Source organism: Argopecten irradians, chromosome 1 (genome assembly GCF_041381155.1).
Source record: "Argopecten irradians isolate NY chromosome 1, Ai_NY, whole genome shotgun sequence".
Lineage (NCBI taxonomy): Eukaryota > Metazoa > Mollusca > Bivalvia > Pectinida > Pectinidae > Argopecten > Argopecten irradians.
The window spans coordinates 29,071,110-29,085,459 of record NC_091134.1 but is presented as its reverse complement, the minus strand read 5'-3'; the positions used below and the strand labels follow the sequence as shown (position 1 = coordinate 29,085,459).

Genomic DNA, 14,350 nt, shown 5'->3' with positions numbered 1-14,350 from the left:
AAAATAATTAATTGCATCCCGAAAAAAATCCGTGGCACCATATCCTACATGGAATGAAGTACTGACCTTGCATGCACCAAAAGGAAAATATATTATTTCATATGATTTTTTTGTGTTAATTAGACATATATACATACACGATTTAACACCAATTATTGTTCAAATAATGAGTATCATTTACGCTCTGTCGGCGATTGGAGCTTCTTTAAAACATTTTCTTTTGAAAATCGGTACATCTACATTTTTAAAATCGATAGTGCATCATTCTTTTTTAGGTTTTGAATTCAAAAGAACTAACTGAAAGCATTGGACTTGTGACAATTCTGATTGTTGAGCATTCTTTACGCTACCCTATCCTTAAAAAATAACGACTAGGTCCTTGTGCAGGTATAACTGACGTTTATAACTGGTATAAATTCTCTATGGTTAGACAGGCGTTGCAGGTTTTTGTTAACAGCTAATTTTCACTATATATGATATAAACCTGACTTATTTTACATCTATTGCGAAACATGTTATACATCTTAAACAAATCACTTTCAATGGGGAGGATGAAAGAGTGCCCGTAGAAAAAACCCACGTGTTCGGGTAGGTGACCACTGATCTTTTCACGTCTAGTCCGGCTAGGTGGAAGACGAGTGGCTTAACCACTACCACCTGATCACTAAAAGTTAGACAGGTGTAAAAGGTTTTATAACGAGTATGTTACACTCAAAGGATAGATAGGTGTAAAGGTTTTTTTATAACGAGTATGTTACACTCAAAGGATAGATAGGTGTAAAGGTTGTTTTACACTCAAAGGCTAGATAGCTGTAATGGAGTTTTTATAACTAGCGTGTTACACTCATTAAGTGTAAGAAGGAATTACTGCAACATAACGACTGTAACAATTATAAGCTGTAACACTCATGATATTGTAACAAAAGTTTCAGAACAGCCGTTAAAGGGATTTTTTGATCGATTAGACTTGCAATGTATTGGGGTTTTTTTACAAGTAATTTTTGAGTACCTTTGCTTATTAGGATGGATCGCGATTGAAATCTTAGTTGTTTTTGTCTGATAACACACTAGGTTTTTTTTTCAGACAATATGCGGCCAATATTCCTCGTCGATCGGAGGTACGGTACGATCCCTACACACAGACTATCCAACAACTAGATAAAGGGGAAACTGTAGATGCCATTGCTTTAGCCGTTCGGAATGACATCGGCTATCTTCAAAAAGCTACGAAGGTACTGAAAATTGTGTCGTGAGACTGAATTGCTCTGCTGGATTTGAACGATCGGACATGATCTTGGCATGGTGGTCTGCAATAATGGCGATACTAACGTTAAACATGTTTGTCAATAATAAGGAGTTCGTTGATAGATTCATCATTAATCAGACATTTGTTATGTATCGATACGTAACCTGCGACATATACATATGTATGATATCCAGATCACTTGTTCTATTTACAGTTGAAAACTTTCCTATTTGTGTTTACGTCTATTTAAGTCTACGAGTCTTGGCATGCCCAAACATAATTTGAACCTAATTAGTTACTGTTTATACGAACCTAAGCTGGTCAATCTTTACATAAATCATACAACGTGGTCATTACGAAAACCTTTGTTTAATGGATACAAATCATAATTCATGGCGTAAAAGTAATAAAAAGTAAAAGTAAAACATGTTGCATTCAAACTAGCCAGATCACTAAGATAAAATCATGATCTTGTTCGTTTATATTTTAACACCAAATTTAAGGCAAAATAAGTAAGATATTAAAAACAAAGTTTAAAAACAAACCACATTAGAAATAATGAAGCACTTTAAGGATTGACGAGTTATGTCCCTTTAATTATAATGGTATCCAAATGAAGACGGTCTTATTTTCCCAGCTACTGCATGTACCAATCGTTACTTGCCATAGTTGGCAGGAATGGAATTAACTATTATTATTAATCGCCGTAGTGGGCAGGAATGGAATTAACCATCAGTACTTGTCGTAGTGGGCAGGGATGAAATTAAGGAACTAACCATTAGTAATCGCCGTATTGGGCAGGGATGGAATTATCGCAGTGGGCAGGGATGAAATTAAGGAACTAACCATAAGTACTCGCCGTATTGGGCAGGGATGGAATTATCATAGTGGGCAGGGATGAAATTATGGAATTAACCATTAGTATTCGCCGTAGTGGGCAGGGATAGAATTAACCGTCAGTACTCGCCGTGGTGGACAGGGATAGAATTAACCGTCAGTACTCGCCGTGGTGGGCAGGGATAGAATTAACCATCAGTACTCGCCGTGGTGGGCAGGGATGGAATTAACCATCAGTACTCTCAGTGGTGGGTAGGGATGAAATTAACCATTAGTACTCGCCGTGGTTGGCAGGGATGGAATCAACCAGCAGAATTCGCCGTGGTGGGCAGAAATGGAATTAACCATTAGTACTCGCTGTGGTGAGCTGGGATAGATTTAAGCACTAGTACTCGCTGTGGTGGGTAGGGATGAAATTAACCATTAGTACTCGCCGTACTGGGCAGGGATGGAATTAACCATCAGTACTCGCTGTTGTGGGCAGGGATGAAATTAAACATTAGTACTTGCTACAGTGGCCAGGAATGGAATTAACTATTAGTAATCGCCGTAGTGGGCAGTGATAGAATTAACCATCAATACTCGCCGTGGTGGGCAGGGATGGAATTAACCATTAGTACTCGCCGTGGTGGACGGGGATAGAATTAAGCACTAGGACTCGCTGTAGTGGGTAGGGATGGAATTAACCATCAGTATTGGCCGTGGTTGGTAGGGATGGAATTAACCTTTAGTAATCGGCGTAGTGGGCAGGGTGGAATTAAGCCATCAGTATTGGCCGTGGTGGCAGGGATTGAATTAATCATCAGTTCTTGCCGTAGTAGTGGCAGGGATGGAATTAACCATCAGTACTGGCCGTGGTTGGACAGGGATTGAATTAATCATCAGTACTCGTTGTGGTGGGCAGGGATGGAATTAACCATTAGTACTCGCCGTGGTGGGTAGGGATGGAATTAACCATCAGTACTCGCCGTGGTGGACAGGGATGGAATTAACCATCAGTACTCGCCGTGGTGGGCAGGGATGGAATTAACCATCAGTACTCTCAGTGGTGGGTAGGGATGGAATTAACCATTAGTACTCGCTGTGGTTGGCAGGGATGGAATCAACCAACAGAATTCGCCGTGGTGGGCAGAAATGGAATTAACCATTAGTACTCGCTGTGGTGAGCTGGGATAGATTTAAGCACTAGTACTCGCTGTGGTGGGTGGGGATGAAATTAACCATTAGTACTCGCCGTACTGGGCAGGGATGGAATTAACCATCAGTACTCGCTGTTGTGGGCAGGGATGAAATTAAACATTAGTACTTGCTACAGTGGCCAGGAATGGAATTAACTATTAGTAATCGCCGTAGTGGGCAGTGATAGAATTAACCATCAATACTCGCCGTGGTGGGCAGGGATGGAATTAACCATTAGTACTCGCCGTGGTGGACGGGGATAGAATTAAGCACTAGGACTCGCTGTAGTGGGTAGGGATGGAATTAACCATCAGTATTGGCCGTGGTTGGCAGGGATTGAATTAATCATCAGTACTCGCCGTAGTGGGCAGGGGTGGAATGAAGCATTAGTACTTGCCGTGGTGGGTAGGGATAGAATTAATCATCAGTACTCGCTGTAGTGGGTAGGGATGGAATTAACCATCAGTATTGGCCGTGGTTGGCAGGGATTGAATTAATCATCAGTACTCGCCGTAGTGGGCAGGGGTGGAATTGACCATTAGTACTCGCCGTAGTTGGTAGGGATGGAATTAACCATCAGTACTCGCCGTGGTGGACAGGGATGGAATTAACCATCAGTACTCGCCGTGGTGGGTAGGGATGGAATTAAGCATTAGTACTCGCCGTAGTGGGTAGGGATGGAATTAAGCATTAGTACTCGCCGTAGTGGGCAGGGATAGAATTAACCATCAGTACTCACAGTGGTGGGCAGGGATGGAATTAACCATCAGTACTTGCCGTAGTGGGTTGGGTGGAATATGGAAGGAATTGATGATCGATAAGCGCCGTGGCGGTCAAGATTTGGATTAACTAAATGATTTCTGTTATGTATTCGTTGTAGCGGTCAGGAATGGAAGTAACGATATGTACATACTGTAGGGGTCTGATTTCGTGTTAAAGTCCCAATATACGTAACTACATGTAGTTGTAGTAAACCTAGGTTAAAATAGACCGCTGATATTGATACCATTTGCAGATGTAGTAAAAAATTATACCAAGGACATCTATAATGATTTTAGTAGCATTAGTACAGCAGTTATTGAAACGGAATGCTTGTAAACATGGCTTCATTTCAACTGGTCACCATAGAACGTAAGATTGTTGTCGAACAGAAGTCGGAAATTTCATGTGAGAAGTCACCATGACGTCACATTTAGTCACGTAGTCACTGCAGTCCCACTATGTAACAATCTGACGTAAATATCCTTGTGACGTCACAATGGGACTAATTCACGTACCACGTGATACTCGATAGCGTTTGTGCGGGACTAGTATCTCTAGTTGTGATGGAACGTAATTATTTGTAATCTTCCCACTGATATAACGTTGGCGCGGGATACCATCTTTTGACGTCATTCCATCACCAATAGAAACAATAGTCGCGCACAAACGTTATCGGGTATCACGTGGTGCCAGGAAACGCCTCCAGAAGCCTTAAGGCTTATACATATGTATCGTTGTTAAAATGACATAATTGGCGTGAATGATTTCCATTGTCGTGCCAGCGATCACGGGAAACGGCTGTCCAAAGGGCTGTTCCATCATTGACGATAACTAATGATGAATTTATTACAGATGGAAAACCCCTTGGGAGTTCATCATACAATTATAACCAAATGTAAATATAAGCATTGAACGTCTTTTAGTTGGCATTTATAGCCAAAATGAATGCCAGCTGAATAGAGGCAAATTCAACATGAAGCGCGAGAGTAAAGTGTGGGACCCACTTAAAGCTGACAATGCAAGTTAAAAACATGCAGTTGAAATTTAAAAAAAAATAAAAACGAATTTTTTTTTTCAAAAATTGTTTCTGAGACATCCCCTAGGTTTCGCCCAACCAAATAAATATTTTTTTTGTGAAATGCGATAAGCGGAAGAAAAGATGAAAAATACATATTAAAATATCTCAATTTAATTTCTTTATGTGTTTGAGATTGAACAAATGTGTCTTGAATACAAAATTGAAGGAAATTCTTGATTTATTACGGTGTCCGTCAGACAAAATAATATGCAAATGAAGCTGCGATGGATTGTGTTGATCGAAGTTTGGCGCATGCGCATTGTCACGCACTAAAAGTAAACAAAATGGCTGAACGAAAGTGTGTGCGATGAAAAAATATATCTGAATCGGCAACAAAGTGGAGGAAATTATAATGGATTAGGTAGCACCCTAGGATATCTATAGGGAATTAAATTCAGAGATGGCATGTAGCAATAGAAGAAACAGAAGCCACATCTCAAGCGGAACTTGCCGGGATCTGTTGGGACTCGTGTAACGGCATTGCACGTGGTGAGTTAAATTTCAACACATATGCCAGCGCACAAACAGCCGCAGACTAACTACGTGTATATTTGGTGTACAAAGTTAGCGAGCGTATGATATGATATGTATAAACAGTCCCTCGCACTTCGATTTATTGTTGTTGTTTTTTAACTAAACATGCCGTGGCAAGACTGTCACTTCTATCTGGCATTTTGTTGCACGCTTCCGTTTGTTGCTGCGGCCTCGTTTTGGAAAAAATACGTCATGTTCTATGTAAAGCTTGACTTCGCTCTATTTTTAGAGGAGTATTTTCCTGGTCAAGCTAGGCAACTGACCACCCATATTGTCCGCTGTATGCATTGAAAATGATCTGAAGATTAATTCTATGTATAGGATAAATTTCAATTTCGTAGTCTTTATATTTCATTGGGCGAAACCTACCTTTAAGGCTTATATCGTTGTTAAAATGACATAATTGGCGTGAATGATTCCCATTGTCGTGCCAGCGATCACAGGAAACGGCTGTCCAAAGGGCTGTTCCATCATTGACGATAACTAATGATGAATTTATTACAGATGGAAAACCCCTTGGGATTTCGTCATACAATTATAACCAAATGTAAATATAAGCATTGAACGTCTTTTAGTTGGCATTTATAGCCAAAATGAATGCCAGCTGAACAGAGGCAAATTCAACATGAAGCGCGAGAGTAAAGTGTGGGACCGACTTAAGTTATTTCAATTTGTTTGATTATTTTTATCATAGACTCTGAACGTTACCGTCCATATTTACACTGATCGATTTAGTCTTATTTCAACATTTTTCTGAATCATGATAAATGTCTGTATGATACGTATATTGGGACTTTAAGTGTACATTGTTGATGTATGACGTGTTTGTAAAATACAATGTATAATGCTTTTGAGACCACTAAATAAAATGTAATGGACCCTCCTTTGGTTTGATTATGATTCCGAGAAAAAAAAGTTCACTGCTTTGTAAAGCTACATTCAAACATAAGTTTCTAGTAAACTGTTGGTCCACCAGATTAATAACAAATTATTTTGTACTTTACAAACTATACGCATTTCTTATACATTACATATGGGTGTTATTTTCATGAGATAAAATCACTCCAAATTGGAGATTCGTTTCAGAAGATCTAATATGAACAGAACACCTTTACAAACATTTTATCACACTAGTACAACCTACACACTATGCCTAAATATTTTAAAGTTAAAATCAAATCTAGTAAAGGCAGTTATTTGACACAACAGTCGGGAATCCTGACGCATATTAGGCTTATTATGAGACTAATTGAAAATGGAATATTCAGGTTTTCGAAACAAAATTGATGAAAGATCAATGAATCTATTGAACATCAAAGTTAAGTTTGGTGTATCTTTAATCTCATTCTAAATGTTTCTGCTGAAAATGATATTTGCTGTGATTTTATCTTAGGCACAGGAAGCTTGGTATCAGAAAAAATATAAGTAAAAGTAAAATGAATCAGAACAGAACTCTAGAGTGTTTCCGCATGGGTAGTTTTTCTGATACACATACTAGTCACGTTCAATGCCTATGAACTATTAATCAATATATTTGATATTAGATTACTTTGGGGAATGTCGATAGACACAGATCCAAGCATTCGTGCCCATTGAACAATGATGATTTTAAATCGTCATAGAGAATTCCCAGGGGTCGAGTTGACCAGCGAAATAGAACGGCAAACACATCACATTAAACTAAATATATGTGTCTGTTCTGGTTTCAAATTACTGGGAAAGCGTTCACATGCGGCATCTTTTACGAGCCTTGTGCACTGCCGTTGCAAAATGAAATAAACGGAAAGCCTATCTTCACCTAATAATAGCATCAGCCGGAGTCTACTTCTTTTACAAGGACTTCGTGCATTTCACACATTAAGGGGAGCACTGTGTATATTTATCACATAGAGTTGAATTGCAATCCATGAGGCATGTTCGTAAACAATGCACATGCTTTCCATTACGTGCTCGTTCAGCTAGAGTTCACTTTAGGAGGACTAAATACAATAAAACAATAACTTACAAATCATCGATGTCGTTACAGAGTTTTTGTTGGTCATACACAGTGAATAATCTAGTGACACGCTTACAATTCCATTCTAATTTTACGGTTATTGTCTAAATTCTTCCGTTTAAATTACATTTTGCAACAGAATTGTATATAACAAGGGGACATAAATTGTCTGTCATTCCTACCACTGACATTCCATACTATAAACATTTATTATACAACATACATGATGTAGCGACTCTCACCCAATAGACATTGGAGGCCGCGGTGGCAGTGTGGTTATGAAGTCCCGACAGATTACAACAAGACCTCCACCTTTGAGTCCCGAGTTCGAATCCAAGGTCAGGTACTGACAGCTGATCGGTGGTTTTTCTCCGGGTTATCTGGCTCTCCCAATAAACAAACCTGGCTCGTCGTTACATGACCCTGGCTGTCAATAGAACATTAAACACACACTATCACTCATTCTTGCACACAGTCAATTCACATTTCAAAAGCAATAACTGCATATACTGTCAATAAAGAGTCATGATAATAAAATTAAACTCACTATAACTCATTCTTGCACACAGTCAATTCACATTTCAAAAGCAATAACTGCATATACTGTCAATAAAGAGTCATGATAATAAAATTAAACTCACTATAACTCATTCTCGCACACAGTCAATTCACATTTCAAAAGCAATAACTGCATATACTGTCAATAAAGAGTCATGCTAATAAAATGAAACTCACTATAACTCATTCTCGCACACAGTCAATTCACATTTCAAAAGCAATAACTGCATATACTGTCAATAAAGAGTCATGCTAATAAAATGAAACACACACTATCACTCATTCTTGCACACAGTCTATCCACATTTCAAAAGCAATACCTGCATGTACTATCAATAAAGAGTCATGATAATAAAATTAAACTCACTATAACCCATTCTCGCACACAGTCTATTCACATTTCAAAAGCAATAACTGCATAAACTTTCTATAAACAGTCATGCTAATAAAATTAGACACACACTCTCACTCACTCTCGCACACAGTCTATTCACATTTCAAAAGCAATAACTGCATAAACTTTCGATAAACAGTCATGCTAATAAAATTAGACACACACTCTCACTCACTCTCGCACACAGTCTATTCACATTTCAAACGCAATAACTGATACTGTCTATAAACAGTCATGCGTATTCTTAGTTCATTACAAGTTCGACCGATGTAACATTCACCATACAGAGAACAAATTATAGCATTATCACACACTTAGTTTTACAATTCATGTTTGCCTTTACGGTAAATTGCAAATCATTTTAAACACTGTATGTACTGTATTCAATAATAATTGGACATATACCTCACCTTGCTATAAGTGTCTTACATTTCAATACTACAGGGTCAACATCAGAGTTATTAACTAGAACATGTCAATATTTGTTTAGAATTTATTTTATGGTTTCTTTTCTACATATTTAGCAAATGCCATTGCCTCATAGTTCAAGCCATATCTCACACTTCTTGTGGTGAAGAACTTTTTCTTCTGTTTGAATGTTCGTACTGGATGAGAATAAATCAGAATGTGCCAATTAGTGAATCTCAATGCCGATTTCAGTGTAAGGTCCCGATGACCCCTTACGCCGCCATGACAGTTTTACATACCAAGATAATCCGCGAAGGGCGCGCAATGAAATTAGGCCAATTTGGTCCACTGTGACCTATTTTTCAACAATAAGTTATAGTTTACAATTTGCTTTATTTTCAACATAACAATGCATTAAAATTCATGAAAAATCATTCAAAAATATCATTTGGTTCTAACAAAACTGGACCAAACAGAAAATTGACTCTCCTGTTTAAACCCCCCTCCCCACTCATAACTCTCAAAGGACTCCGACCTGACCTTAATCATATGTCATATGATCAGAATGTCCTAACCCCCGGGTATCTGTAAGCAAAAAATTCTCCTTCAAACTATCAATAACATCTTCTAAATATCTATCTGAATTTTTGGGGGGATTTATATTCGGATTTGTTATAAACTAAATTAGCTGTTTCAATTATTCAGCTTTTGCCTTCTTACGCAAATTTATCACAAAGTCTAAGTTTGTTTATACAAAATTTTAAAGTTATTCATTATTGCATTTAATAGGAGTTGGACAAAACTTTAGTCTCTTTGCCAATGAAATGATATGATATTTGATAATTTTCTTTTAGATGAATTGATTACTTTTGAAAGAGTTTTTCTGTCTTACTTGCTGGCGACCCGTTGCCTCTTCCCCGTAATTATTTCTTATATATGTTCGCAATGTTCGCACAGATTTTTCCCGTCTTCACGATTCATATATATGTTTTCAAATGTACAGATGTCTAGCTGTGTATATATGCATACAAACACTTCGGTCTTTTTTTCTGATATGAATAATTTCGATTTATAAACGATTGACTTAAGTAAAAGTTCTTAAGTATGCTCAGTCAACTTCAATTTCCGTCACAACACATTCTGCCTGTCAGTCGCGTATGGCGATATCCGGTTACCGGTAGATATTCTCTTCCTGCATATCCGATTATATTGCAACTTCGAACTGTCTGGTCTTCAGTATCCTTACCTATCGGCGACGGTTTAAGTTTGGCATCGGTCTATATCTACACCTCGTTAACAAGGTAAGCTGACTGCTGAGTTGTACATAAAACTTCTTCCGTGCATTGGTTAAAACATTTCAGACATGCATCCATACACTATATTTTTTTACGGGTTTAACTTTTTTCTTTGTGATGCCTGTTATATGACCAGCGTTTAAGTATGTCTAAATACCTGTTATGTTTTATAATGAGTTTCCTAACAATCTAAAGTCTATTTAAGCATTATTCCCAATATCTTGAGGTTTTTTTTGTATATTTTTTCATAAACCCAAAATATAATAACTCGATCAGGTACTAGTTAGGCATGAACTTCCGTGATTTACTCACTTTTACACAATAAACACATTAAGTGTGGCACATTGATATCTTATCTAATAATTCAGTTTGACCAATGTCTGTGTCGCTTTTACATTGTCCCGCGAAACTGTTCTGTATGTATGACGTCATAATGCTTGATATACAATTCTTTTGATCTATGGAAAAATAACCCTTAATATCTAACCAATAGAAATGTAAATTAAATGATTTTAAGATTTTGCTTTATAATGAGTTTCCTTACAATCTATAGTTTATTTTGTTCCCTTTGTTTTATAATAAATTTCCTTACAATCTATCTTTTTTTATTCTCTTTGTTATATAATAAGTTTCCTTATATTTTCATATTTCATTTTGTTCCCTTTGTTTTATAATGAGTTTTCTTACAATCTATACAATTTTAGTTGAATTTGTTTCCATTGTTTTATAATGAGTTTCCTTACAATCTATAGTTTATTTCATTCTCTTTTTTTATAATGAGTTTCCTTACAATCTATATTTTTTTTTATTCTTCTCTGTTTTATAATGAGTTTCTTTACAATCTATATTTTTTGTTCTCTTTGTTTTGTAATTAGCTTCATTATTATCTATATTTTTTTTCTTCTACTTTCCCCGTAGTTTTGTTATACTTTCCCCGTAGTTTTGTTATACTTTCCCCGTAGTTTTGTTGAAGAACTGCTTTACATAGTGGCCATGGTAGCTTATATCAGTGTACTAGGAAATGGTATCAAACTATGTTTACACATCGCCAAATAATGTGGTTTATGTAAGAATATAATATATACATATAAACAATGTATGATTAATACTCAATTATGAGATATTGGCCATTTTTATGAATTTACATGGACCAGTAAATTAAAACAAGAGACGTCCAACATGATATTAAAAGGAGACATTTAAAATTGAGAATTTTCATAGTCAATTAAGAAAAAAAAAATTCAAATGTGTGTGTCTCTACAGAATGAGTTGGAAGGCATATGTTCAGACATCATTGAAAGGAATAGACGGACAAGACGACTCCTACATTGCTGGGATATATAACACAGATGGAGTACCCTATGCGGAGCACCCTGAAGCACTTTCCTTTCCCAAGGAACAGATTGCAAAACTAGGAGTGATCATTACAACGGGAGGGAAGGAGCTAGAGGCGGTTCAACAGACAGGCTTCGAGTTAAATGGAATTAAATATACTTATGTTAAGAATGAAGAGAAAATGATTTGTCTACAAAGGAAAAAGGTAGACAAAGACCTCACACAGAAGGAAAAAACACCCCTTTGTGTATACAGAGCACACAATTGTATTATCTTACGCATGTCCAAGCTTGGTGCTGATGCTGCAAGAGAAAACATGGTCCGAGTTGGCTTTGTCGGAGATTACCTCGATGAACATCAGGAAACATCATAGTTGACGTACAGATTCTCCCAACAAAGTTTGTCTATTATCACACACATCCTATCTGTTGGTGGACGAAAAGAGCAAAATGTATCCAAACGTTGACTATTTCAGCAAATTCATGTAATTTTCATTCTTTGTTTTATTTGCTCGTCTAGTTTGAATGAACTGGTTAGCTTATACCATACCGTGGCGTCCGTTGTCCGATATTCGTCGTTCGTCAGCAATTTACAAAATTGACTCCTTCATGAAAACCGCTGATTGAAATTTAAACACATTTTAAACACATGAATTGGTAGGTTTAACTCCTCTGGGGCCTCATTGCAAGGACAAAATAGTCAATTGATGATATTGCTACAAACGACATCTTCTCTGAAAATTACCAATATATATTGCTCGTCTCCTTGTATTTAGTATCTTTATTGGGTGGGAATTCAAAATTGTACAAATGGGCGGGGCGAGCTGGTCATGAGGCTTGTGGGGCGGTGCAGAAATAGGCCAGTTTGTTTATATTGCTATAAACTACTTATTATTTGAATATTGAGAATGCCCTTATTTTGTATGTAGCATCTTTGAGAATTGTGATTTTTCTCCGGTTTTCCTCCACCATCAAATCTGGCACGTTCTTAAATGAATCTGGCTTTACAATGACGTGGATATTAAAACAAACAAACAATCAAACAAACAAAAGCTTGTCATGCTGAAATAACCAAGGTGAGCGATACAAGCCTTCTGAGTCTCTTGTTTAAGTAATATTTTGTTTGATGTACATATATTGATATATTTAATGAAATAATATTAGCTTTTGTATAGACATATGATCAAATATATCCCTTTTATTTGATGAAAGGACCATACCCAAACTACTGAATCCAGTAAACGCTACATTGTATTTTAGAATATATAGCATAACAGTTCAGAATGTAATCGAAATGTAGAAGTATAAATGTAATCATAGCTTCTGTTAATGTAAAGAAATCATAATTGTGCATGTGCCATTAAGTCAGTATCCCTCCATTGATAATTTTGTATAACAACGACAATATACATGTTGTATTTTTGTATGTTTCGGGTTTAAAAAAACGAAATAAAGCATATACAAAAATTGAATATGCTCTGATTCTCCACTATATTCATTGGCTAACACATCGTCACGTGACTTTCTATACATGTATATTGCATATCAATTCGGTGTTTCCAATTTTTCATTGTCCAAATGCTGCATTCTTCAGGGTGGTGTTATTTGACCAATGTTTTTTCTTGTATTTAATATGCCCATTGGAGATTGTTTTTGACATTTGTTAAAGAAACGGCATATCTAATATAAAAACTAAGGACATTTGTTTTAGGTCCATATGGTGTTATATAGCCCTTGTAAAATTACAGATAATGACCGAGGGCTAATGGACTTAATACATTTTGTGATTTTCGTCAATCAAATTTTTGTCTTATTCTCAATGAATGGGACTCATCCACGTACCACGTGATACCCGATAACGTTTGAGCGGGACTATTGTTTCTATTGGTAATGGAATGACGTCAAATGACGTTATCGCGGGATAACGTCATTTCAGCAGGAAGATTACAAAGAGTTACGTTCCATCACCACTGGAGATACTAGTCCCGCACAAACGTTATCGGGTATCACGTGGTACGTGAATAAGTACATGTACCATCATATTATCTTAAAGCTGTATTTCATGTATTTCTTTACTCTAACTGTACAATGTGTGAATAAGGATGCATATATCTGATGATTCAGATCCACAAAAGCACCGACATACCTAGTAGCATTCAGATAGAGGGAAGGAATGACATGTATTTTAAAAGCGGCCATAGACCATTGTCATGTTTAAAACTTTCGGGTTATATCGGAAAACAGAGTTGCAGCACGTGACCGACATCGGCGATCGATAACTGTTTATATCGGAACCTCCCGAGTCGTATCACATGACCAACATCGGCAATACCCGTACAGATCGAACAGTTCGGAGACTTTTGGGCTATTTTAAATGTGTAATTTTGTGAAATCAATATTAAATTTAATTGTTTAAAGTTATGAGGCAGCAGAAAATATGTGTAGAACACTAAATGCTTTTTGTTTGACAAAAAAAAAAAAAAAAAAAAAAACCAGCAAGTCATAGACCATACAACATTAATCTATCTTTGACATTCATTTGTATAGTCGAATTTTACACCAAGTTTGATACAAACCGCAAAAGCAGCAGATGATAGGTCCTAGCAACACAGTATGACGGATCATAGCTAGCTGTATGATATAGATGACATATCCTAGTTATACGATAGATCTTTGATATTTGTTAATAACAGCATTCAATAATTTTACTCCTGCGAAAAAAAAGAGCC

General features: G+C 36.8%; 1 protein-coding gene and 1 long non-coding RNA gene across 2 annotated transcripts in view; both read left to right on the top strand.

Moving 5' to 3' along the window:
- The window catches only part of LOC138323268 (tyrosine 3-monooxygenase-like), a 51,700-nt gene extending 50,265 nt beyond the window's left edge, over positions 1–1,435 (top strand). Inside the window, exon 11 of the mRNA XM_069267738.1 lies at positions 1,085–1,435. Coding sequence (XP_069123839.1) covers positions 1,085–1,253 — 169 coding nt within the window. The 3' untranslated portion in view covers positions 1,254–1,435. The remainder of the gene's footprint in view (positions 1–1,084) is intronic.
- Positions 1,436–10,203: 8,768 nt separating this feature from the next.
- Positions 10,204–13,093, top strand: LOC138310237 (uncharacterized). Its single transcript, XR_011206378.1, has 2 exons — positions 10,204–10,293; positions 11,551–13,093. It is a non-coding gene; the product is annotated as an uncharacterized lncRNA (long non-coding RNA).
- The last annotated feature ends 1,257 nt before the right edge of the window (positions 13,094–14,350 follow it).